Source organism: Mesoplodon mirus, assembly GCF_964341445.2.
Source record: "Mesoplodon mirus genome assembly, chromosome: 8".
Taxonomy (NCBI): domain Eukaryota; kingdom Metazoa; phylum Chordata; class Mammalia; order Artiodactyla; family Ziphiidae; genus Mesoplodon; species Mesoplodon mirus.
Window position 1 is genome coordinate 44,231,230 of NC_138984.1, and position 26,477 is coordinate 44,257,706.

The following is a 26,477-nucleotide window of genomic DNA, read 5'->3' on the forward strand; positions in this document are numbered from 1 at the left end:
AAACAAAGTTGTATTTAAGGCATATAAGTTCTCCCCAAACTGATATTTTGAAAAAGTGTAAATAAAATGAACAAAAATTGATCAGAGTGGGAAAGCAGTTCTTTTCAATCTAGAAAAGGCCAAAGTAATGACTGAGATACATTTTTTTCCGTTTGCTTTTATTTTGTTGTTTCATTTTGTAAAAGGTAGAAAAAATTTTGGAAAAGTCATTGTCAGTTATTTGGCCTGCAGCACTGTCTTGGGGTGGATGGATGTAGCCTTCATGTAAAAACCCTCTGGAGCAGCTTTATCTGCATACAAACCTCAAGGTAGGGATGAGGGACTCCCCAGACATTTCTCTGGCGCTTCTCGGGCCAGGGTAGGTGACACAACTGCACAAGCTCGTGCCCATGTTCACCCAGGCAGAAGCGGTGCCGGATCCAGACTGGCTATTTCTGGCTCACATCTCTAGAGTACAGTGTGTTTCCCAAGGGGCTGGGCTGGGGACATGAACCTCTCGAGATCTGTCCTTTTTCAGATGTATTTTACAAGTGTATACACTTCCCTGAAATAAAAATCTAAAATGATGATTCAGTCACAGGCCAAAGATGAAATGGCAAAGTTTGCACCACTGTTCTCATAATCTAGATGTTAACATTTCCTGTTCCTTTCTCCCCATTTTAGTCACCCTTCTCAACTTCAGACCACAGACAACCTTCTTCCCATGTCTCCTGAAGAGTTTGACGAGGTGTCTCGGATAGTGGGCGCTGTAGAATTTGACATGGTGAGTACCACACAGGGACGCTTTTGGCATGCTGAGTCTTTGCTCTCTGAGGCAGGGAGGGTGCCTGGCAGACCCTGGGCCTATCTGTGAGCTCTCAGAAGGAGCCTCTGGCAGAGCCCAGAAGGGTGGTTTTTAGACTAGCTGTGACAAGTTGGAGCCTGCTGTGTTTAAACAAGCTACGTCGTCACCAGGATTTTTACTCCTGGCCTTCAGCAGCTTACAAAAAATAATGACATTTCAAATATTTAAAAGCTCCCCCTCTGCCTTTTAAATTTGTCCACATAGAAATCTCATATGTTAAGGAACTAGGATTTCTTTCGGCCCGTTGTTTCAGCACTGTGTCTGGGTGAAGAGGTGTTATTTTTAGGAAGGGAGGAGACTAATGCTTGGTATACAGTCATTACAGAGACTTGGGCAACCACAACGAAACACTTTACCTGATTTATGTTTGAGAACGAACTTGTACTGCTAGCACCTGGGGCCGTGAAGGGCTTTGCCAAGAGTAAAAAGTTCAAGGAGTGAAGCAGAGTGTCATGAGTACCGTGACAGGGATGGGAACAGGGCTGTCCACAAAAGAGTGCATCTTTCTTTGGGAGAATGTTTTTCAGTATGTCAGATAGTATTGTTTGCCTGTCAACCTGAAATCCTTCCCCTTAAAGATTTTATTTATTTATTTATTTTGATTGGCTGGATTTTTGCTGATGCTGTTTTAATTTTAAGCTCTTTTCCACATGAAGCTATTCCAGGTCATTTTTTATAAATTTGTCTATTTTACTTATTTAGTTTTGGCTGCGTTGGGTCTTCGTTGCTGCGCACGGGCTTTCTCTAGTTGTGGTGAGCGGGGGCTACTCTTCGTTGCGGTGTGCGGGCTTCTCATTGTGGTGGCTTCTCTTGTTGCAGAGCACAGGCTCTAGGCGCGCAGGCTTCAGTAGTTGTGGCACACAGGCTTCAGTAGTTGTGGCTCACGGGCTCTAGAGCGCAGGCTTAGTAGTTGTGGCGCACGGGCTTAGTTGCTCCGCGGCATGTGGGATCTTCCCAGACCAGGGCTCGAACCCGTGTCCCCTGTGTTGGTAGGTGGATTCTTAATCACTGCGCCACCCAGGAAGCCCCCCAGTTCATTTTTTTAAATTTGCTTAACGTTTTAAAGAAAAGCCTCTCTGAGTCGTTACTGGCCCTCCTTCATCACTGGTGCCTGGCACAGATTGCTCAGCGACGCAGGACGAGGACAGGATGAGGGGAGAGGCCGCCATCTCCCAACGTTCAGGGTCGCTCAGCCCTGCGTTCAGGGAATGCATTTGTGTGGCATTAGTAATATCTGTTTAGACTCAGGTTTCTGGTATGTAACCTTTTCCTTATCCTTTTCCCTCACCTGAAGAAACACAGGCTAAAATCTGTACACCCTCCTGATTGTTAAGGCTGAAAAAAAATCACTTAGAAAAATGCTTAGGTAGTGTAATAGCACAATAGTTCTGTTCCTATTGGCAAGTGAAAGATGAACCTTGTACCTGTGTACGGTTGCGTCCTCTGTTGGAATGTAGCTCCCCACACTGCTCTGAAGTGTTCTGTGAGCCCTACACAAAAATGGAATAGCTGTAAAGCCCTGTTTAGAAAGTGTAAGATCAATGGACAGAACCAAACAACGGTGCGATCTTCTTTTTCTCCTCCTTTGCTGTTCTGAGCAAGTTACATCATCATCATGGTCATCACCACCATTAATAGGTGACACTTGTTAAGCACTTACTGTGTACCAGGCACTCCACGGGTAGTAACTTAGTCCTCACAACAGCCTTCTGAGTTAGGTATTATTGTTTTTCCCACTTTACAGATGTAGAAAAAAGAGGCTCTCCAAAACTGTGAAACTTGACTAAGATGAAGTAGTTAGTAAATGAGGGAACGAATATTTGAATCCACCTGGGGTGTCTCTAGACTGCATGTTCTTGTCTACTCTCCTGGAATGCCCCCCACAGAAAGCTGATCTCTGATTTTTCAAAACCTGCACCCAGGGGAAGCTGTTTGCACTCGACACTGAGTATGTCTTGTTCTGGTTTATTAAGACGAAGGCAGTGTAGCCTTTGGGTGAGAGGCCTGTGTTTGGGATGTGGAGATCACAGCTCCAACTCTGTCATACTGTTATGCCCTGTGACCTTGAGAAAATAAGATGGATTAGTCCCCTCCATCTGTGCGTGCAGTGTGACCGCCTTCTCTGTGCTCTCGGAGCGATACTGTGGGAGCAATTTAATTACTCGAAATAAATGCCAGGAAATGGTTTTGTGGCTCTGGATCCCCTCTCCCCCTGCCCAGGAGCCATCCATTTCATTCCAGATGATTTCATTTATAGAATAAAATAAAGCTATTTTTATATACACACACACACACAGATCTCTAGAGTAAACCCATAGAAGATTTAAGAGCTATAATATGGGCACAACACTGGTTAGACAAAATTAAAGTTGGATTAGTCTCCGAATTGGGTGGACTCCACCTTGTCTGTCCCAAATTGTCCTCAACCTTGGCCACGATTTCCTTTCCGCGTCCATCCACTCTTGGAGTTAGGGCATGTGCTCTGAAATAGACCTTTCATGGAGCTGGCTGGTTTCGGCCATGTCTGGAGGTTGCAGCTCTGGACCAGGGGGCACTGGGGCCAGCGCCTGGTGCCGCGTCAGGAGCAGGAGGACCGCAGGCTCCTGAGAGACAGCGCACCAGTGTTTTCTGTAGCCTGGCCTCAGTGCTTGTTTAGTCTGGCTTTCCTGTACAGTAAACTTTTTCCTCTGGGGCTACATGAGAACCAGTCTCCTCTCCTAGAGGCCTTTGGGCAAAGCTTGGATGAAGCTGATAATAATTTAATGATAAATATTAAATAACACTTATTAATTGTCTGATATTTTCCATCTAGTCTACTAAGCATTCTACATATGCTGTATAATTTAATCCTTTCAACAAATCTATCTGTTAGAGACGATCAGTCTCCTTTGAACAGATGGGGACCTTCGGATTTAGAGGTTAAGTAACATGACTTGGTCACACAGCTAGTAAGAGACAGTGACAGGATTTGAATCCAGGGTCGCTTGCTTTCTCTCTCTCTCTCTCTCTCTCTCTGAAGACCACCATCTTTACATATTTTACTCTCAGCCAGACTGAAACATAGGGGCAAAACCTTCATTGTGCTTTTCAATCCAAAATATTTTCCTAAGAGCCCATTATGTACCACCCACTATCGAGTGCTCGGGATTAAAAAAAAAAAAAGGACTCGGTTCTCAAGAGGCTTATAGTCTAGAGCTGTGTTGCTATTGGTGTTTTGGGTCTGAATGATTCTCTGTTACGGGGCCGTGCTATGCGTTGCAGAATGTACAGCAGCATCCCTGGCCACTACTCACGAGATGTCAGTAGCACACACACCTCCACACCCGGTCATGACAATCCAGAATGTCTCCAGATGTTGCCAGAAGACCGAATCACCTCTGGTCGAGAGCACCTGGTCTAAGGGGAGAGCCCAGCATGGGAGTGAGATAGGAAATCGGTGGCAGGCCGGTGTCCTTTGGATGAGCAATTCACTGCCTCCGAGGGGCCCTGCTGGGGGAGGTGGAGGGGTTCCTAATGATTCTACTTCTCTCTCCTCTACCTGAAACTCATTCGTTTGTTATTCCTGCTGAGTGGCCTTTAAGGAAAAGTCGTCATTTCCCCCAAAGCCCCCTCTCCCTCTGGCATACAGCTCAGCATTGCCTCACTCTTGTTTTGCACGAGCAGATTTGCCACGTTGCTCTGTCCCCAGACTTGCATAACAGCAGAAAGCTTTATGCAGCTTGGATGAATTGACAGAATTAAGCCAGCAGGCTGCAGAGTAATAATCCATCAGCTTAGGTGACATAAAAGGTCTCTGTTAGTCCAGGAGAAAAGATAGCACATGCTGAAGGCCCTCTAATTCCATGGTGGTTTTTTGCCGGGGGATGTGTCTTTCTACTGCTCCATTGTAGAGCACACAAGTGATGTTAAATATATGAGTCTGCGTTTTACAAGAGCGGTGTAATAAATGTAACCACGTTTTCCTTTTACAGATGAATGCGGTATAAGAGCGTGAATTTTTCTCATCTTCTCTGGTGACATTTTTCCTTCCCACCTGTGATTCCCTCCTGCTACTCTGTTCCTTCACATCCTGTGTTTCTAGGGAAACAAAAGAAAGGCCAGCAAATTCACTGCAACCTGTTGATAGCAAGTGGATTTTTCCCTAATTCAGAAACGTCTGTTACTCTGAAGGGCTTCATGCATCTTATTGAAGGTAAAATTGAAAGGCCCTCTCCACAGAGTGGGTTTTACAAATAAGAAACATCCAGATACACCAACAGCATCAGAACTAGACTGAGAGTCCTTTGGGAAAGGTGAAATATTTAGCAGCTTCTAGCAAATGCCATGCCTAGAGTCAGTGCTCAGTGTTATAGGTGGTTGGGTAGGTCACACGGTTATTTAGGCAACTGCTTCGTGCAGAATTGGCATATTTCTATCCTGGAGAATTCTTATTTGTTCTCTCTGCTTTAAATGGGGCTAGAAGTTTTCCAGTGGTTTGCCTATGAAATAGTGCAAAGTTAAGTTTACATAGGATTACATCACCTCTTTATTGAAGGTAGCCATCCTGTATCTGGGCAGAGGATAAAAGTTGTGTTCTTTATTGTATCTTTCACACTAGCCATTGAAAGCTAGAGACAAATTCTCTCTCGGGAGAATTAGTTTTTCTGTTTGTTATGGCTTTATGATACTGGCTAATATGAAATGGAAGGAAGTAAACTTTCCACGTGAATAGTGTTTTCCGTTTAAACTTTAATATCCAGAGCTGAATATATTCTGCCTTCATCATGGTCACTAGTAAATGAAATTGTCTTCACAGTTCTATCAAGGGAGCCAAACTATTAACAGCTCTCTTAAGGTAAATCCTGTTATTTTTCAAAAAGTTGAAATTAATTGTAGATGTAGACAAACTCAGAAAGTTAATGCATGTTTCTTAAATGGGTTCAATTATCTTTATTGTTTTTAGGTGGTATTTAGTCTTAGTCGTAAAATTTTCAAATTGAGAAGAGAAAATAGTAACCGACAATCATTAACCAGAGATTATGAGAATCAAATAATTTGAAAACTCATCCTGTGTAACTCATTGAGAATTGCGTATTTTTCACTGATGAATGTGTTTTTCTCACAAATACATTGCAAATGGTTCCACTGTCTCTCTTGTGCTTTTTCTAGACCCTTTTTGGACTGGATGATGTTTTGTGAAGTGTGTTGTGTTACTTACCTCGTCCCTTCATTAGCACTGACATGGTTTAGGGAGTGGGTTTGACAGGGTTCTTCTAGATAACATTCACAAACTGCTGTCTGCAGCTGCATCTTATGTTTCTGCTGTCTCCACCACAACCATACTGTTATGTAGATACTGTATTTTTCTGGTGGGAATAAAGTTTCCTTGAAGTCTATCTCAAACTTAAAGCTAAAGTATATATACTGCATTAAATATAATATGCACATTGTTCTTTCCTTGGTATTAAACACAAATCAAGGCCTCCTCTCAGATTTTACATAAGATGATTGGGTTTGCATTGACTTTTTAAATTGAAATGATGAAGGAACAAAGATGACAGTTAAAAAAATTGTTTCTAATTGCTAATATTTAACTATTTGGTATATATTTGCCCTCTAAGAATGCTTTGGCATAGTTTCATTTTACTGCACCAGTCAAGAGACTTTGTTTACTTTTAAAAAGTATTAAAATTATAAAGTTAGTCTCTTACAAATAATATTTAGTATAAAGATTTTAAAAGTTACTGGCATTACGTGTAGGTTTGATGTTTTTCTCATCTTTTCTTATGATTAAGCATAAAAATATATTAGTCCTTATTTTTAAATATGATTAATACCTTTTTCCTAAGTGTTACCCTTTCTTACCCAGATTAAGATAGGTTGGTGGAAGAGATCAGAGGAAACATTATTGAAACAAGCTATAATGAGTACCATAAATAGCAAACAAACGAAAGTCCTTTGGTCTTGGTGACCACCAAAGCTGCCTCCAAATGCAGAAATAATTTGGCATTTATTTTAAAATGAATTTCAGTACTGCTATAATGCAAGTTTTTAATTTTAAAATACATGTAAAATGGGACTCTGTATTGTGTCCATAGCAGCATCTAAACTCCACACCTCCTTGATGGGGTGTGAGGTATTACTTTCTGAGAAGTTAACTACACCCACACAAAAAGCTGCCATTTTTTTCTCGAAAAATGTTATAAGCTAGAAAGCTGTGCCCTTCTCAAAGTAAAAGGCAGTGTGTGCTGGAAAAAAATAGTAAAATAAAAGAATTGCCAAGTTAGATGCAGGTCTGGCAGGTTAGACGCAACTGTTGTTTGATGAGCTATCAGTGAATAGTGGTATAAGCTTGAATTCTGGCCTCATAGCAAATATGACTGTTCTCACCTCCCTATCTGTAGTATTTACATCTAGGAAATATAAAGTTTCTTCATAACGAACATGAAGAGTTGCATTTCTCCAGGGAGTGAAGTAGATACTGCCCTGCCTAGCCGGTATGTTTGTATTTCTATATAATTGATCATTGTAAGAAGTCACCAAATAGATTCTGGCTAAGGGATGTTTGTGTGTTTTAAGAGTATTTCTGGTTTGGGGTTTTATAAGCCCTAGGACTCTTACGCACCACTCAGGACAAATTTCTTCCTTTTCAGGAAAGTGTCTTCTGAGATGGCAATAAATAGATTTTGCTATTTAGTTAGCATTCAGTGATGGAAGTCTATTTGTTGCCTGTAAGCTGAAATGGAATATTAAGTCTTAACTGAACAAAGCACTCCTTTCACATCTGACTATCCCAGGAAAAAACTGGAGGTTGTTTTGAAAGCTCTGGTACCTACTTTTTGAACTGGGATGCTGTGCCCAGAGTAAGGGGTCCTTACTCAAGTGGCTTCTTTGGTTAGTTAACATTCATTCATTTATTAGTTCACAGATATATATTGAGCACCTGCCATGAGCCAGGCACTATTCTAGATGGTTGGGAAACGAAGTCGGTAAACTAAAACAGACAAAGATCTCTGCTTTGGTGGAACTTAAGATGTTCTGAGATACTGGATCATATGTTCTGGTACAAACATCTTACCTATTAAAACTTAAGAAAGCTTTTGTGAAGCAAACATAGCCAAAAGCTACAAATAATTTAAAGGGTATACAAAAATATACACAATTTCAAAGTAATGGCATTCATCTATGAAAGGGTGAGAAGATTAGAGATTTCAGATATCTCTTCCAGTTCTAAAATGTCAGTGATACAGACAAATAAACACATTTGACTGCTATAGCAAAGCAAATTACTTTGTGACAAACAACTTTGTTGAAAATGGACAGCCATGGTATACATGGTGTTCGTGTACCTGCTCTGTGGTTAGAAAAACGTATGCTAACCCTAAACCAGAGGTTTCTGGCATTGGGAGTGAATGCCATTTCACACACCCATGGACCAGGTGGAAGCTGCCATTACTAGCTTGTCCTACGCAGACCCCAGTGTGGCAGCTCCACAAATAGATGTCAAGACTTTTGTGAAAATACCTTCTCTTCTCATTAAAGGAGGTTAGAACCCTCCTAGTGAAAGATTCAATGCAGCAAATATTTACTGAGCACCTCCTAACTGTAAAAGGATAGTGTTAGCTTCTAAGAGGACTAGACACATGCCTGCCTGTCTTCTCACCTTCAGGGATGAACTGCTTACAGAATTTTCATCTTAGTCATTGCGGTAGCCCCACTGGACACTGTGCATAGTACCTGGCCCACAGAAGGCATTAAAAATGCCTCGACATAGTCCCTGTGTTCAGTGGAGTTCCCAACCCAGTGATATAAGAGAAAACCTTAAAAAAAAATTCATTTCCAGTTTTTTTTGGATACATGTATTTATTAAGCTGTAAAAAGCAACACTACATAATTTCATTTAAAATAAATATTTTCCAATTTCAGAATACTTACAACTTACAGTTTTAAGATTAGATTCACTTTGGGAGGTTCTGGAAGCAAATACATTCATAGCTGTACAATCCCCAGGAAGAATCTAAATCCAACATCAGGTCATTCAGTCCCTGCCAGGCAGGTAACAGCATTAAATGGTTGATAGCTAATCCAGCTCTGCAGCTAAAGGGCAGTGTGGGGGCAGCAGTGGGGTACAGCACATTACACTCAAAGATGAGATGATAATTAGAACTGAGACCAGCAAAAACAACAGTGTATACAAAGCTTTAATTAAACACCACCATATAGAGCTCTGTGGTACAGAAAAAGCACATATGATCCTAAAGCCAAAACAAAAAGGTCTTTGGAGTATACTGATGGCAGCAGTTAACAGCACAGTTAAAAGCATTTAAATCAAATGTTCTCGTTATTATCTGCAGCCAACAGCAAACAGCCGGAACAGGAACCAGTGTGCAGTCATAACTAACCTCATGGGTAAATAAGGGCACATTTAACTAAACCACAAAGATTTCACAAAATAGTTATGATCTGAGAAAAGATGAAAACTCTTTGTTCCCAAATAACAGTTAGAACCTCTTTTTATTAGAGAAAAGCCTCAAAATCATTGGTAATCTTTAAGCTGTGTAATTGAACCATCTTAATGTTTCATTTAAATCACACAGAGCAAGCTGCTGTTCGAGCAGTTATTTCAGTTGATTTCTATTAAACAGTGTCTACCCCATAATATCTTTGGGAATAATGCTGTTCCTCTGCAGCGTTTTACAGATACCACCTGTCTACATGTCTTGGTAGATCCATGAGGCAGGAACACAGCAGCAGGGCTGGACACCCACCCACCATACTCCCCACAGAAGCACACACACGAGAATGGCTTCATGCCTGATGCAGCTCAGTTAAGGAACACCGGCCGTGTTCCACCAAAAGAACACGTCTAGGTTAATAAGGGGGCAATGGCTGAAGTCACTAATTTAGACTGGAAGCAATAATCAAAACACTTGGAGGCTGCTGGAGTGGGAAAGGAGCCATTAGGCATGATAGAGCTTGGAAGCAGAGTGTGTGCTGATAGAAAAGGGGAAAAAAAAAAGGAATTTGCTATATTAATGAAACAACCAGCATTCATGTAGTTGAGGATTCTGCACATTTCACTAAACACAGCTTCAAAGAAGTCCATTTGTGTGTGTATGTGCCTGTGTGTGTGCTTAATATCAGAAGTCCTTATTAACATACCCTTTTACCTCTGAGGTATGACAGGATAACGTATGTGTGCAGTTCCCCTCCAAGACAAACGACGGGTCTCGATTTAAAATGAAATGGCCTTTTCTTATTATTAAGCTCTAAAGTCCACAAAAAATATGTGGTAGAAAATCAGGAGAAAACTGGAGTGATCTAGTGATCCCTCAAATAGAACAAATATCTTGATGCAGACTTTTAATGACAGGTTTAAAAACAAATGTTATCTGTAGCAGTTCCCATACCTTCATAATAACTTTGGTAGCTTAGAGCACTTCTGAATTTATCTTTATCCTGAAAGCTGAAAAATATCTTCTTAAAGAGCTGAAGTAGCACATCCCTTCCTTTTATTGGCCGACAAATTTGACTAATTTGTACTTAGCTTAGTAATTTGTCTCTGGTTCATCTCCTATAGACAAATGGCATAGTTACAGCTCGGATGCCAGGTACATGAGGCGTTTTCTGATTTATTGTGGAAAACATGAAAACTGCATAGTATGCCAGCACCCACTTTCCCAGCTAAAGGAAAGAGGCAAATAGCTAAACATCTGGGAAGAGAGGCTGGTCTAAGGGGATACAGAAAAAGGAAATTATTTCAAAAATTACTTTAACTACATTCACACATATGTTTTGATCACCAAACAAACATATCTTAAACAGATTCCCTGATAAAATCTAGTCAGAATTGGTCTATCCTACTAATAGTTATTAACTATTATAATTTTTAAAGTCACATCATGAAGCTAGGGTGATAGGAGATATTTCAGACACATAACCATAAGTGCATATAACTGTTGAAACACTCAAACTAAATAATATGTGAAGTCATGAAAATCACACTGCTTTGCTTCTAAAGGCAGCCTTGACCCATTTGGACAGACTGTACAACAGAGTTTAATTTATAAATGCATATCAGCAGATCATCACCATAAATTGAAAATTCACAAAATACACAAAAATAAATCACGAAGACCACACAGTTAAGCTAGCATTGGTAACTGTTTCTTTTACATCAAATTATACAATGTGCGAGGTAAATATTGCTCACATTATGGAGGAAGATTGTTTTATTTCTATTTTTTCCCAAAGAGATCAGATTTGTCCTGTTGCACAATGAAGAAAATGCCAGTAACACTGACATGACAAACGTTGTAAAATATACATCACTACCAGATAGAAATACACATGTTCTTCATAATCATGTTCCACAATTAAATAGGTAAGTGATTTAAATCTTGGGCTTAAGACCATTATAACAGTCCATCAAGATTCTTATGGACGGTTTGGTTCTCCTTTCCATTGTCGGAATCTCCTTGAGGCGTGTACTGGACTTGGTATTCCTGCAGGATTTTAAATACATCATGGTGTCCAAAGTGCAGCGCTTCATCCATGGGAGTATTATTCCACCTAAACAAGTAGCACAGCATGGACTGGGTCATTAGATAATTTCTGTACAAAGATGATAATCCAGCATTCTTAGATTTTAAATGCCTGTTAAAGGGCCATTCAAATTTAGCTATTTAAGCAATATTACAAGTAATATTGAAGAAATGCAGAAAGGGATTTATAATCCAAAAAGTGGTCTTGGAGACAACTTGGGATATGGGGAGGAAGAGAAAACTACCTTCTGCAAAAGGGTCTTGTTCACATTATCTAAGTGCTTATGAATGGGAAGCTCTAGTGTTGACAGATAAGATAGACTCGAGTATTTCTAAATTTTAACTTCATGGAAAGCCCAAAGGATCATTCTTTAAATAGAATGTTCAAAGAAAAATCAGCTCTATAGCATCTATCACCCCAGCCTTTGGTAGAAAATTGGTGTTCCTGTCAATGTAAAATCACGGTAAATCTCCGAAGTCTGGTAATAACCACGATCTTATTAGGGCTCAGATATACTTTGGAGGAGCAAGACCGGCCTCAGAGGAACTGACATTTTCCTCATCTCTGGTAAGGATGGGACTCTAGGGGCTCCGCTGGACCACTGCACAACCGGAAGAACAACTGCCCTTTCCCTAGGAAGTGTGTCTCTGAGCTGTGCTCTTTCGAGTCATATAGATGAAGAAGACTGGAGATAAGAAGAAAGGAAGAGTTGCCAGCAGTGGTTGATCAGCTAATTAGCCTTTTGAAAGAGGAGCTGACACTGTAAATCACAACCCAAGTAAATGACAGAGCATGATAATTAGTACTTCACAAACTATTAAGCTTCTCTTCTCATCCACTCTCTATGTCACTTAACTTCTCCATGGCTACCAGGCTCTCTGACTCCACTTTTTCACATGCCACTCTCACCAGCTTCTGGTTTTCCTTCTTTCTTTGTTCTTAACCTTTTACCTTCTCAGTGGGGCCCCAATATGGAACTCAAAGGTTTTTAAAACAATCTCATTTAAAAAATATTTTTGAATAAAGTTTGGTAACCTGTTCTTAATTTTTAAAATCAGGTAAGTAACATTTTACATGTATCTCTGTGCTTCTCAAAAAACTGCTGAATTAAGTTGCTTTTTACTTCTACATTGGCCTTCATTAAGTTAGGGAGTCAGTGGCCTGAAACCGGGAGGTGGGGTGACTTTTCAATCATCTACAGCATATAATTATCTGTCTTTCTGGAAAAACTGAATGTTAAGTGCAAGTTATCTTTTTTTTTTTTTTACAACTCTTCTTTTCCGTGAAGTAATGCAAAATATCAGCTCTAAAGTATACACTAAATCTGCTCAAGCCTATTTTACAATTTGAGGTGACACTGATTCTATGAAATAGAGAAAGAAGACGTGTTGGTCTAGTTTACATTCTCAAATCATGAATACTCAGTTACCAAGTTAGTTACTGAGCTAACTTTTGCCTCTCGGATGGCTGTTTCTGCTTTCACATTCCTAGGGGCCAGTTTAAGGCAAAAACCAAAACAAAACATTTTGATCCTTAAACATGCAAAGCACAGTAAATATTTCCAGCCTGTAATAGCGTTTTACTTGGGATTATAAATACTGGGGGCAGGGGAAAACACTCTCTTCAGTTTCTTGCTCTAGAAAGAGCTGGTATGGGCATTACATTTGAGGATAAAAGGGAGAATTGTCACCCTAACATGAGGTTTTAGAATATTGCCAATAAAGATCATGATTTTAGGTAATCAGAGTGTTACCATACTTAAAAATTGCTAACAGTTTTCAGACACTGATGTCATAACTTTTCTGCATATCTTGCAAGCTGAGCTAATAAAACCCAAACCAATAATTTAAAAAATAGTAAAACCTTACTAAAACAGAAAGATCTAATAGCTAGAGAATAATCAACTTGCTCCAAACTTACTTCGTATAGTCCTCAAATACCCAAACTCCTAATCATAAATATCAAACCTCTCCCACCAAGTATTTTTTTTCCATTCTTCTAAACCTTTATTCTCATTACTCACTGACTCATCCAGTTATGTAACTCCAGTTATATAACATGCCAGTATATTAGTACAGGCTTTACTTTAAGCATATGTATATATGTAAGCTGCACTCTTACCCGCCCCCACCCCTTGACTATCCACTTTGTGAACAGTATTTTACCGCAGGATGAATGTCAGTTTGCCGTGTGGACCAGAAGGGAGAGGAGAGGAGAACATATTCCAGGCATATTTCTCCCACTCTATCTGGAGTGCCCTTCTCTTCTTTCTGTGCCCTCAAATCTCATCTCTTCCCCAAAGCACTGGTTAAAATTCAGCTTCCATGAAGCTTTCTAAAACTGACTCCGACCAAATCCAGGAATTTCAACAAACTCCAATATATTCATTTTAGAGGTCTGTAACAGTAATCTCCTTACACATATTTAATATGCCCCTGCAAATGTTTATCTTGTCTACCCTGTGTAGTCAAAAGGTCCATGAGGATAAAATTCCTATTTTATCTTTCCAGACACCAAGAATTGTTTTCTTCATACAATACAATGACAGACTAACCAAGAAAATTCTAAGAGAACTTCCTTAGGTAAGAAAGAGGATATAGGAGAGAGAATGAGCTACTGAACAGAAACAAGGTTTTGTTGGTTGCCTTTATAAGGCTCCATAGCAAGTTTAATAACGACTCCAACATATACATAGTGGATTTAAATATACCACCATATAACTATTATAGCCCTGTAAGATAAAACACTGGCTTGCCAATTTTATGTTAGAAAGTAACTTAAGGGCTCACCTGTCCTTGGGGAAAGGATTTACTTTGCAGGCTTCCAGCAAAAATTTAACAACTTCAACATGACCTACATCGAAAACAAAACAAGCAGGTTTTAGTATTAAGTAGAAATTAAGTCTGAAAAAAAATAGATAAATGAGTGGTTCATATATTACCCTCTGCAGCAGCTACATGGAGTGCTGTTCTAGAATCGTAGTCTCGCTGTTCCATGTCCATGGCTGACAAAGCAAACCTGAAAATTTGTTAAGTATAGCTATTCATTATATAAAAAATTTAATTCACTCTTGTAACATTTCCTCCATCAGTTCAGTCTAAGGTCCTGTGAGAAATGTGTCATCCTTCACCAGGCTCACTAATGGGACACCCTGTTCAACCAGTACACAGGCACCTTGAGTAAATGCCACTTCACCGTTCTTCCTTAGCTTTGCTCTTTTTGGGTAAGAGGAAGTGTTCACCATCTCTCACAGAATTAAGCTTCATTACATTATTGTCCAAAACTCAAGAATGGTGGCACAACGGTACCCTAAATTTGTGCCTTGGAAGGGCAAGAAACTAACAACTATACTAAAGTTAAATGTTTTCACTAAGGCTCCCATTCTTTAACATTTTACAGTCTACAGATTACAAGTACTAATCAGACTTTAAAAAAATAAAGTGCACATTTTTATTGAAATAAAGGTATGTGAGTTTAAGGTATACAACATGTTGATTTGATGCATTTATGTATTGCAAGACGATTACCACTGTAGTGTTGGCAAACATTCGTGTGACATAATTTTCATTTCTTTTTTGTTGTGAGAACAATTAAGATCTAGTCCCTTAACAGCTTTGAAGTTTATAATACAATACTGCTGATGCAAGTACTAATCACACTTTAAAATGAAGGTGGAAATTAAGCATAGACATTTTTCCACCTTAAAGTTCAGTTGCAACTCTCTACAAGAGACCTTATGTTAAGTATACAGTCCTATATGACCTTTCCAACACTGGGGATCTGCAGAACACCAAATACCCCTATTTGCCCACTCCCCTCACCTCCAAAGATGGAGAGTGGTGGGTAGATGGGGACTGAAAAGTCATTGTCCAATTCCAGTAAAACACTAATACCAATTAGCCAGATTAATTGAACAGTTACCACTTGGGAAAACAGAGGACTGGGCTTTTATAGGAGGTTGAAAAGGAAGGACTGTACAGCAAGACTAAGTCACTGGAAGTGGGAACTTAATATAACTTTGGATCATTTTTTTTTTTTTTTTTTTTTTTTTTTTTTTTTTTTTTTTTCCGTACGCGGGCCTCTCACTGTTGTGGCCTCTCCCGTTGCGGAGCACAGGCTCCGGATGCGCAGGCTCAGCGGCCATGGCTCACGGGCCCAGCCGCTCCGCGGCATATGGGATCCTCCCAGACCGGGGCACGAACCCGTATCCCCTGCATCGGCAGGCGGACTCTCAACCACTGCGCCACCAGGGAGACCCTGGATCATTTTTATTAGAGGGAAATGGAAGTGAGACTTTATTTAGCTTTAAAGTGGCCCTTTGCTCAGAAGCAACTTCATAAACATCTGTAAGCCATATGCTAACCCACCCTGTTAACATACCTTCGAAGTGCAGATACATCTCCAGTATACGCAGCAAACAAAAGGTTTATCACCGACTTCACCTGTGAAGAAAAGGAAGTTGAGGTATCCACAGGGGAAAATAAATACATAGAATGTACAACTGTCACCAGGTAAGTGATTTCCATGTGCTTTGAACACTTCAGCTGGGCCACACACAAAAATTTATCATAAGTATACTGCTGTAGCCACAAAGAACCGGCGTGTGTGTTTTTCTTTTTAAATAGAGGATTATGAGGGGAAATCCAACAATAAAGAGACATGAGGGAAGGAATGGAATGATATCAATTGGCACAAAAGAATGGAAACTTCTGACCTGTGAGACACACATAGTTGGGGCAACTGAAAATTGGAACCTTTCTCATTTAGTATGTCTCAGTGGTGGGAGCTGACTTGTATACTCATAAAATTCACATCATTTCATTATTAAAAACTAAGTCATGCTATATAAATGTCTAATCCCTGCCAACAATCCCTGTCCTCACCAATCACTGGCTGCTTTGGAAATCTTCAGAGACAACATTCAGTATTAATCATCTCAAACTAACTATACTTCAGTGAACTATACTTCACTGGAAAGGCAGTCTTCAGTCCAATTGCCAGGCAGTACAAACGGGGGCATTCTCAGAGCCTGTGACACTGCCTCGGCCCAAAAGGTGGATAAACTCCCAAAATATTAAGTCACTGACATTGAGTGCTCCAAGAATTCACAGTGTATCTTCTTTTGATATTATCCACTTTCTTGTCATTAATTAAGGAAGAGGCTAGTTATCCTAAAGGCCACTGGATTTTGGTCGGGTTTCATAAAGACTATCCAACCCTGTTTTTGAGAAACCAAACTATTGAACATACACTGTTTGTAAGTACTTCATAAATCCCCACTTTTGTCTTAAACTTTGCAACTTCAACATTCATATTGATGATCCAACTGATATTGGACTCAATGGTAGAAAAGTTTACCTGGAGGGATGGAAAGTAACCCAGCTATCCACAAACAAAGCCACAGCCCTGGAAGATCTAGATCTTAACCTGGACATTCTACCTTTCCACTACAGCTTCCCTTTCCCACAACCTGTGAACTTTTAAATGGAACTGGAACTAACCATTGCTGGACTTCCCTAATTCAGCATTTTCAGAATGTGTTCTGCAGAAACTAGTCTACAAAGGCGCCATGAAAAAAAGGGTTCCGTGGTCAGCTATTTTCTTAAAATATTAAATCCCCTTCTTGGAGATAGAGCCTTTCGTGTGCACATGAAAAGTTCTGCAGTACAGGAACTTAACCAGCTGAGCACACCCCCCAAAGTTTACTGCTACTTACTCTTATTTTTGAGATCACTCCAAAAAGCCTTACTCTTAATCTTTCAGTCCATTAGCTTCCCTTTGGGCTACGCTTTACTACTCCTGCCCTGCACTCTGTCAATCTCCTACTAACCCCAAGTCAAGAACAGTTTTCTCAATGTGGGTAGGAGTTTAACAGAATCACCCAGAATGTTTTAAAAGTATATGTAAGCATCTCTCCTCCCATTTCTAGTCGTCCTATTCCCACACCTCAGTTTGACACATTTTAGGGGATACAATATTTTGAAAAAAGTCTCCAGGTGATTTTGATATGCACTCTTCTGGGTTATGAACCACGGTTTCAGGTGCCCTTAACGTTTAAAAATTGGATAAATTAGGAATTCTCAATTCCCTTGTGCTCTTGGGCCCACAGAAAAACACGATGGGCTATTACAAATTACTCTCCATATTTCCAACTGGTCTCTCATCACGGCTTGACAATTTTTTCTCTTATTGGTTCCCTTTTATACTTTATTCAGACCTTTAATACCAGTGGTGACCCCCCAAACATATGACCCCTCACCACAACTTTACTAAGATGATAAATTGTTTCCATCTCTCCTTCCTCTCATGCAAAATATCGGCTTCGAATACCTATTCTCTCTTCCTTTCCTCCTTTACTGGTTCCCTCATCTCTGCCTTAATACAGACACAACCACCCTATTTTGAAAAAATATATAACCCCATTGTTACCCCCTTTCAGTGCATGTTTTCTGACAGTAGTTTATATTTTTAATTCCCTGGAAGTTACCTTCATACCCACTATTACCTCTCAGTGGTACCTCAAGAGCTTCAGCAGCCTTCCTTAGCCCTGATCCTTTCCGACCTCTCCACATGCCCCGCCCTCACTCCTTGTCTTCCATAATGCCGATTACCAGGGTCTTCCTCCTGTTGACTGCTTTGCAGAGTCATTTCCCACTTTCCACTGCCTGATAATACCCCAAAGGCAGTCTCCGTACTTCTTGTTTTTCAACATAATTTCCCTCAAAGGTTTCATATATCCCTTTGGGCAGAATGACTTCCCGATACACATCTTTAATCTACATCTCTATTCCTAAACCCTAATTCTACGGCTCCACTTGCTTGTCATGCTGTCACTTCAAACTCAAACCACAGAGCGCAAACCTGTCTGTAGCCCCAGTGGCCTGGCCTCCAAAGATCATGTCCATCTGCCTACCTGACACTGCTCGAGTTAGAATGTGACTTCCAGCACCTTCCCTCACCCCAAGTTAGCTCCTCTTGCACAGTCCCTCATTCTGGGATGACACTACAGTTTATCCAGTTGCTGAGGCCAAAAACAGAGTCATGATCCAGGGCTGCTGCCTTTGATGGCACAGACTGAGCCCCCCACCAGGATGCCTGGCCAAGTAGGGGTGCTCAGCCCGTGCTCCTCTCACCTACCTCTGGTGCCCAGCGCCCAGGTGTGTCTACGGGAGGAAGGGAGCCCTCTTCACAGAAACGTGCTGAGAGGGTCTGCTTACACCAAGAGGCAGAACTAGCTTTTTCTAATTCACGCAAACCGACCATCTAGACTCAGGGAGTATTCCTGCGTTCTATTTCATACAACCCACATCTAGCTCAACACATTTGCTCCACCTCCAAAATATATTTGGAATCCCACCACTTACCACCCCCATTACTATCACCCTAGGCTCTGAGTCACCACCTTATCTCACCTGGCAGACTGCCTCCTAACTGTTCCACCTGTTCAACTCTGCTGCCACAGGGGTCTTTTGAAAACATAGACTGTGGCACTCCCAGTGACTTTCTGTGAAACCTAGAATAAAATCCAAGCTCCTTACCATGGCTTGCAGGACACTAAATGCTCTGTTCCCTGGCATCTCATTCCCCACCACTCTGCCCCTTGCGGCTCTCTCCAGGCAGGTGTGTCTTCTTGCTGGTCCTCGGGGCACTCAGGGCCTACACTTGCTGTGCTGCTGCCTGGGATGCTCTCTCCCCAGGTGGTGGGGAGGCTCCACTCCTCACTTCATTCAGGTCTCTACTCAAACGTAAGCTCACTGACTCTAAAGCATTGCCCTCTTTTTCATTACTCCTCATCCCTTATCTTGCTTTTCTCTTCAGAGGACTTATCATTATCTGACATATATACACTTACACACACACACACACACACACACACACACACACGTTTCTTGTCTCCCCCACTAAACGTAAGGTCCAAGTGGGCAAAGACCTTGTCTTTTCTCTTCCCCACTATAGCCACAGTGCCTACCACACATAAGTACTCATTAAATATAGGTTGACTCAAATCAACACACTGTATAAGTTAAACTTACACACTGTTATATGTCAATTATATTTCAGTTAACAAGTGTTGACTAAATCAATATTCTCTCCAGAAGCATCAAATATTCAAATTGCTACCAGCATTTGGGGATTAAATTGTAATCATTATTAATTCTTCTACCTCCCTTGACTTTTACTTCTTCAAATATCATTACCACATTTATTCAATCCTCCTAACTGGTGCCTCTGCTTCTAGTCCTTCTTCCACCCTCCAAAACCTTCCCACATATGTCTAAGCATCTTCTCAAAACCTGATAAAATTTACATTCATTAGCCTTGCATTCAAGATTCTTCAGTGTAAACCTCAACTTCAACAGAGTAAAAACTGGTCTCTCTCACTACCCTTGTTTTGTTTTTATCTTAGTGCCTATGCTCCTGTCTTTGGAACATCTAGATTCCTAATCTAATCCTTCCCTTCCCGCAAGGGCTAGCTTGAAAGCCCCTTCCCCCAAGCATCCCATCCAGCATTCACTATCCACGTAGCTTGTTGTCAGTTACCCACATAGTGCTTTGTGGCAGCATGTGCCGAGGAGTCATCAGTTACATACCTCCTGCTCCTACTAAACCATAGTGCATACTATTTATTTCCTGAAAGTACCTTTTCTCCACCCATTTCTCACTGCAGTGTTATTCTTAATCCCTTCTTTGTGAGCCCTACACCAATCTCTTAAATCAGAAGTCATCTCTATTACATTTGCCCCACTATGGCACTATCACATATGGTATATTTACTTGTGTTTCTTATCTCCCCGACTACTCAAGAGAAATCCAGAATTCTTATGTGCAAACCATTGATATATTAAGTACCCATAGTTCTTACTCTTTAAAGTATATTATCCTTCTAAGCAATAAATCCTTGACCTATTTCAGTTACTGTATGCATGAACTACATCCCTTTTTATAATTCTGTATTTAGACCAAGCAAGTTTAAAGATATTTTATTATATATCATATATACCACTTAGTCACTTAATTATTCAATATTTCCAAAGCTCTAAAAGAAAATTCCTTATTAATGAGACCCAAGAAAGGCTGATCTTAGGGTGTAATCAATTTCTTGAGGGTATACTAACACTTTATTCACAAGCATGTTTCAGCTCACAGAGAAATATAAAATGTGTCATTCACTCCAAGACAGAAAAACACTAGGAGGCAACACACGCACAAAGCCCCATTTAAAACTAAAACCACGAATGCCTCTTTACTCTAGCAAATAGCCACCTATATTTTTAAGGTTTGCATAAATCAAGAAATGAGCTATGAGTAGAATGCCAAGAAAGACAATGGAACAGTTGAACAGTTTGAGACAGCAGATGGAGTGTTATTTCACTTAGGGACAGTCCACTTCGTGGCCTGTTAAAAGAGTTCCATAAATACTCCTCAAACTCACACACCCTCTGGAATGACTGCTATGACAAACCAAACTGAAGGAGAGGACAACCTATAAGATGACTCATCCAACTCCAAGCCAGCTGTTGCAAAGGATGTAGGTGTGCTAGCCACTGATCAAGCCTCATTCTCCTAATTTCCCAATGGATACTTGAGTTATATTAATTTTGAAATACCTGTCAAGAAGGCCAGGGTCCAGCAAACAGTGAGTTAACTAACAGTAGCTGCCAGAGGCATGGAGCCTGTGTTTTGATGAATCATTCCTCAGTACAAAGAAACAGAGCTTATACAGCAGAACAGTAGCCCATGTAAATCAAGGACTCTGAGGTTTAATGTATGTCTCTGCCTAGCAAAAAGAAACTTCACTTGGGCAGGTAGCCACTAAAAATTTATAAATTAAATGTTAAGTTCTCCTTTTATTTGCAGATTTTCCAGTACTACTAGATTTTCCTTATCAAATATCTTTATCGGAACCTGCCAGAACCAGACAACCTTATCTTAGTTTATTTGTACAAAGTTATGACAACAGTGGAACAAAAATCTAACAGTTCATATGAGTTCATTTAACGCTGGCATGCTTGGCATATCAAAATCATACTTTTTTTCCCAAAAAAGCTAGAAGCAGTTATAGATTCTACCAATTTTACAAGTCTAAAACATGACATTCCTCTCCAATCCTATCATTCTATTTATTTTGAGCCTGTTTAAAAGTTGAATTGTGTATCTTATGTATCTTTTGTATCTTCCTCCCAAATACCCCAATCCTGTACAAGTAGGAATTTTTAGAATTACATAAGCATATTACTTTGTATTTATAGTAATTTATAGTGATTGACCTTGAAAAATTCAACATAAAAAATTATATCTGTTTTTAAACATCTTTGACAGGCTTGCTGTAAAATATATTTATTACTACCACTAAGGTTAAAGGCCTTGGCTCAAGGTCATATAGCATATGAATTAGTAATGTAGCTGGGATACATTTCCAATTCTTAATAGATCTCAGACTGAATCCAAAGGATAGAAGTAAACTAAAAGACTAAATAGCAATTTAACTTTAATCCATAAAGATCCTTTGCCAAAATACTGGAAGGAAGGAAGGAAATATGGGAGGACAGGAGTGGAGAAGGTAGAGGAGGAGAGAGATGAGGGAGGGAGGGAGGGAGGGAGAGAGAGAGGGAGGGAAGATGGATACGTTGGCTTGATACTTTACTCCAAGTATTTTATTTCCAATTCTATTACCAGCTGCAAAACTGTGGTTTCCCTTGTTTTTCATCATTAGTTTCTGTCTTCGTACAAAGACTAATTCGTCCTTTTGGAAAGGCTTTAACGAAGAAAAGCAGGTAACTGAAAGCCATCCTTCTGTTCCTACCACGTCCAGTTTGACGTAAGCTGCTCTCTCATTTCTAGCTTCACCACAGTATCTGTTGCTGTGGAACGGATACTCTTCTCCATCTGTTAAATAAACCAGCATCACTCCAGATCCAATTCTGTTTTAAATGCTTACCTCCAACTTGGCCTTTTATAGCCTTTTAACGAAAATAACTTTTCAGCCTTCTTTCATAAATATTTTTCTTAAGGTCAGGTTAAAAAATACAAGCCTGTATAGTGTAGCTAAAGAAAAACTTTGAATTTCCAGCAAATGTAAATTAATCACTTGCCAACAAGGTTAGAAATATAAACCTGTACAACGTGTATGTGATCAAAGATATTCTCTCTTTCCCTCACTACTGAGTTTAACATTTGTATGGGTGTATAAAACAAAGTTATGATGAGACAGTCTGAGTAGGAGGCCACATGTTCCTAAGCTTTCCAATGACTTATTCAGACACAATTATTAATATATAGTTGGCCTTCCATATCCGTGGTTTCCGCATATGGAATACAGAGGGCTGACTGTAAGCATCCTCGGATTTTAATATCTGTGGTGGGATAAGGAGGAATCCTGGAATCAATCTCCAAGGATACCGAGGGACGACTCTTGCTATATATAGACAAAACTAATCCAACTGACATGATCAGAGGATTAGAGAAAATCCTTTATAGGAGTAACAGTTCAGCAATTTCATGACCACATTTCCAAATTTCTACACAAATGCAGGAGGTTCTCATACTATAATTTTAGTAGAGAAGAATAAATCAAACAGTAAATTTTACTCTAAAAAGAGAGTATAGAAATTTCACTTACAAAACACAACCTCAAAATGGCAGCTCCAAACACTGCATTTTGCTCTCCGTCAGCTAAGTGATAAACTCTCTTAAGCATACCATTTTCAAAATTTCTCAATGAGTAGACTAATTTGTAATAAATTTACTTACTCTTAAACTAAGAAGTCACATGTCAAAGAAATCAAACAGCCCATGAAGACAAAATAATTAGGATTATATATCTTTTACAACAAAATAGCTAATATATAGCACCTACTCTCCCTGGACTGAACTAAGTGCTTTAAGTGTTGTTGTCCCTGTTATTATTCAAAGGAACCTGAGCAAGGTAAAGTGCTGCTAAGTGGCAGAATGAGGGCTCAGGCACAGTCTGTCTGACGCCAGGGTCAGTGTTCTTTCAACCTCTACTCAGGATCCACTGGGCCAAGAGATTTTAACAAAACCTGAGATGAGATTTCCTCACCAATATGGTACCAAGACTAAAATATGTTGTGATAGAAAATCAGAAAATAGCAATTAAGAAACAATTTATAGGGAAATCAGAGATACTAATTTTCCATTGAGGTGCTTTTTTTAATTGAAGAGAAAATAAGGGAACAAAACAAATCATTCAATTCAGCATATCAATACCAAAAAGGAAAAAAAGAAAGTATCTTCATTCTTTATGTTTAAGTCTCTAAAAATGAAATACGAGTTTTGGGTTAATGTGAATAGAGCAAGTATGACTGCTACAGCATTGGCAGCAAATAAACTTCTTATCTCAGTGGCTCGTATTATATCTGGTAAATGCCAATGAATGGTCTAAAGATACCAATGGGCTCATAAGCAACCCTCCTTTTATATCCGAGTATAAAAGTAGCTAACAACATATCTTTGTGTGGGCTGACAAACAGCACTCTAATTAAGAAGCAAGCAGCAAACAGGAGAAAAACAGAAATGAGCAGGGCAAAGGCAGCTATTCCTTTGAAGAACAAAAGTGCCTTTTCCATGTGGCAGACCTAAGAGTATTTGTACTGCACTGACAACTATCAAAGTTTTATTTATATTCACTATCTTCCTGGTTCTCTTCCTCTCTTATGCAAATAAATATTTATAAAACTCTATGAAGATCAGTTAACATTCGTGTTCAGATAGAAAACAAGGTGCCACACTTCTGGCACGACAAAGTGTCATGCTTATTTACAATTATTATTAACGAAAAAGACAAGTACACAAAACTCCAAAGAGTCAAAGAAACTAAAAGCAAAGAGTAAGAAGACAGGAAAAAAAATTGGTCACAAAATGCTTGTACATACTACTTTAAAAAAAATCAGGATCAGGGCCACTGGAATTACAAGATGCTATACTGTGTGGTATAAATTAAAAATAAGGAAATACAAACAAGTTCCCTGAAAGAGATAGGGTTCTCTTTCTGATGAGAAACAAAACAAAGTTTTGGCAGCAATAGAGACAGAATTATTTCAATTTAGAGTTAAAGGACCTGTCTCTCCTTTGCATGCCCTGAATACTGCTACCACAACAAAGCAAGGCACATGTACATGACTATTCTACAGTTATTCCAACCACAATACATCCTTACTGATTGCTTTTAGGAAAAAAAAAATCCCTCATTTTCATCGGTCTCCAGAGAGCCATACTTAAGTCTTTACCTTCTTTAATGTTCATTTCACAGTTCTACTGTGAAAACTCCAACATGTGTGCTTTATGGACAACACACAGAGAACAGGTACATTAACGATATGTTTCTCTAGTGCTATGTACTTTTCAAAACGCTTTCAAAGACGTTCTAATTTGATTACTATTCAAGTTATGAGAACATATTCCTCCCGCATATAATACAGGAAGCTGCTGGAGAATAGGATGTTTTTAAGACCCTCAAAAATAAAGCAACAGGGAATCCCCTGGCGGTCCAGTGGTTAAGAATCTGCACTTCCACTGCAGGGGGCACGGGTTCGATCCCTGGTTAGGGAACTAGGATCCCACATGCTGTGTGGCGCAGACAAGAAAATAAAATAATAAAACACAACAATGGAAGAATTAAACAACAGAAAAAATATTTTTTAAAAATTTAAAAAGTAAAGCAACATAACATTTTATATATACATAATTAGGCCTTATCATGAGACTGCTTACACCTATCTATATTTAAACATTTATAATTCTTATCAGTAATACTTTATTCTGTGAAGCAAGGAGGATGGACATGACAAAATTATACCCAAAATGCACTTGTTAGTGTAATCTGTACTTGTTGAAAATTCTTTAAGTAGAACCAGCTTCTAAAAGGGAAGAAGACCTTCTAGGTCTAAAAGACCCTAAAAGCATGCCTTCTATGTAGGAAGGGTCTAAAGTACATTCGAAAGCCTACTGTTAAAATCAATTTCTGGTAAATGCTCTAAAACCTCTTGCCTGACCGTCTGCAGTTCCTAAGCCCAAATTTGGGATACAGCCATAGGATACAGGGTGGGGTGGGAGTGGGAGGTACAACAGAACAGACTGCCAGGACCATAAATCTGTGGTTACCAACCTCAGTAGTATTCTAACCATGTCACCATGTTTCCCTCAGCTCTCTCTCCCACCCTCCAAGAACCAACATTTCCTATCTTCTCTATGCGCTGAAACCTCAGAGCCTCACTCCAACCCAACTCATTCTTAGCAGAAAGCCTTCTTTCATATTCTTCAGGAAAATGGAAACCAATGGACAGAAACTCTCTCAACCTCCTCCTACCATGTCTGCAAATCTACCTACCTGCCTGCTTGCCTCTCAATGACCTACTTTATTGGAGGAGATGCTCTTCCTTCTACCAAACCTAATCTTCCACTGTGCTGAGCTCCAGCTCTTCCCAGGGATCTCACTTTACTGGCCTTTCCTTCTTTACTTTTCTATCAGCTGCCCAACCTGCTCTACTCCAAATAGTTCTCTGACCTTTACATCTCAAAGCCAATAAAATATTCTTAGAAGGTGGGGAGGAAGTTACCAATACGGGCCACCAATATTGTATTTTCTGAGTGCAAACAATAAAAACAATCCTACCATCTACTATTATCATTTACGAAATAAAAAGACATTGTAACACCAAAAGAAAGAAAATTAGGAAGGACATCATGTAAATGGACACTCCTCATCTTACTTAACACTTATCTGCTTTGGTACAGATGACTGCTCAAAAATTCTTAAAATACTTTTTCTTTGACTTCTGATACTACACTATGCTGGATTTTCTCTTCTCTGGCCACTTTCCCCAAACGGAGCCCTACTACTCTATCTTACTTTCAAAATGGGAGCTCCTTAGGGTTCCTTCTCATTTCACACTGTCTCCTGGAGCAATCTCACATACCTCCCCACAGCTCTGAAGCTACTCTTCCATGCGGACCACTCACACAATTCTATCTCCAGCTTGGACCAACCTCCTAAATTCTAGGCCTGTATCTGACACTTACTCAACATCACTACTTGGATATCTCACAAATACAGACATGCCAAAAGACGTTAGCTTTCACACACTGCTAA

The 26,477-nt window shown here is 39.8% G+C and overlaps 2 protein-coding genes across 3 annotated transcripts in view; one reads left to right on the plus strand and one right to left on the minus strand.

The window, feature by feature from the left end:
* Positions 1-5,973, plus strand: part of STAT1 (signal transducer and activator of transcription 1) — a 41,507-nt gene extending 35,534 nt beyond the window's left edge. For both annotated transcript variants that reach the window (XM_082630743.1, XM_082630744.1), the window contains exons 24-25: positions 664-763; positions 4,816-5,973. In XM_082630743.1, the coding sequence (XP_082486869.1) occupies positions 664-763; positions 4,816-4,830 (115 nt within the window). In that variant the 3' untranslated portion in view covers positions 4,831-5,973. The remainder of the gene's footprint in view (positions 1-663; positions 764-4,815) is intronic.
* Positions 5,974-8,664: 2,691 nt separating this feature from the next.
* The window catches only part of GLS (glutaminase), an 81,667-nt gene continuing 63,854 nt past the window's right edge, over positions 8,665-26,477 (minus strand). The window contains exons 15-18 of the mRNA XM_082630745.1: positions 15,749-15,810; positions 14,310-14,386; positions 14,158-14,221; positions 8,665-11,395 (exon numbers count right to left, since the gene is read on the minus strand). Of these exons, the coding sequence (XP_082486871.1) occupies positions 11,239-11,395; positions 14,158-14,221; positions 14,310-14,386; positions 15,749-15,810 (360 nt within the window). The 3' untranslated portion in view covers positions 8,665-11,238. The remainder of the gene's footprint in view (positions 11,396-14,157; positions 14,222-14,309; positions 14,387-15,748; positions 15,811-26,477) is intronic.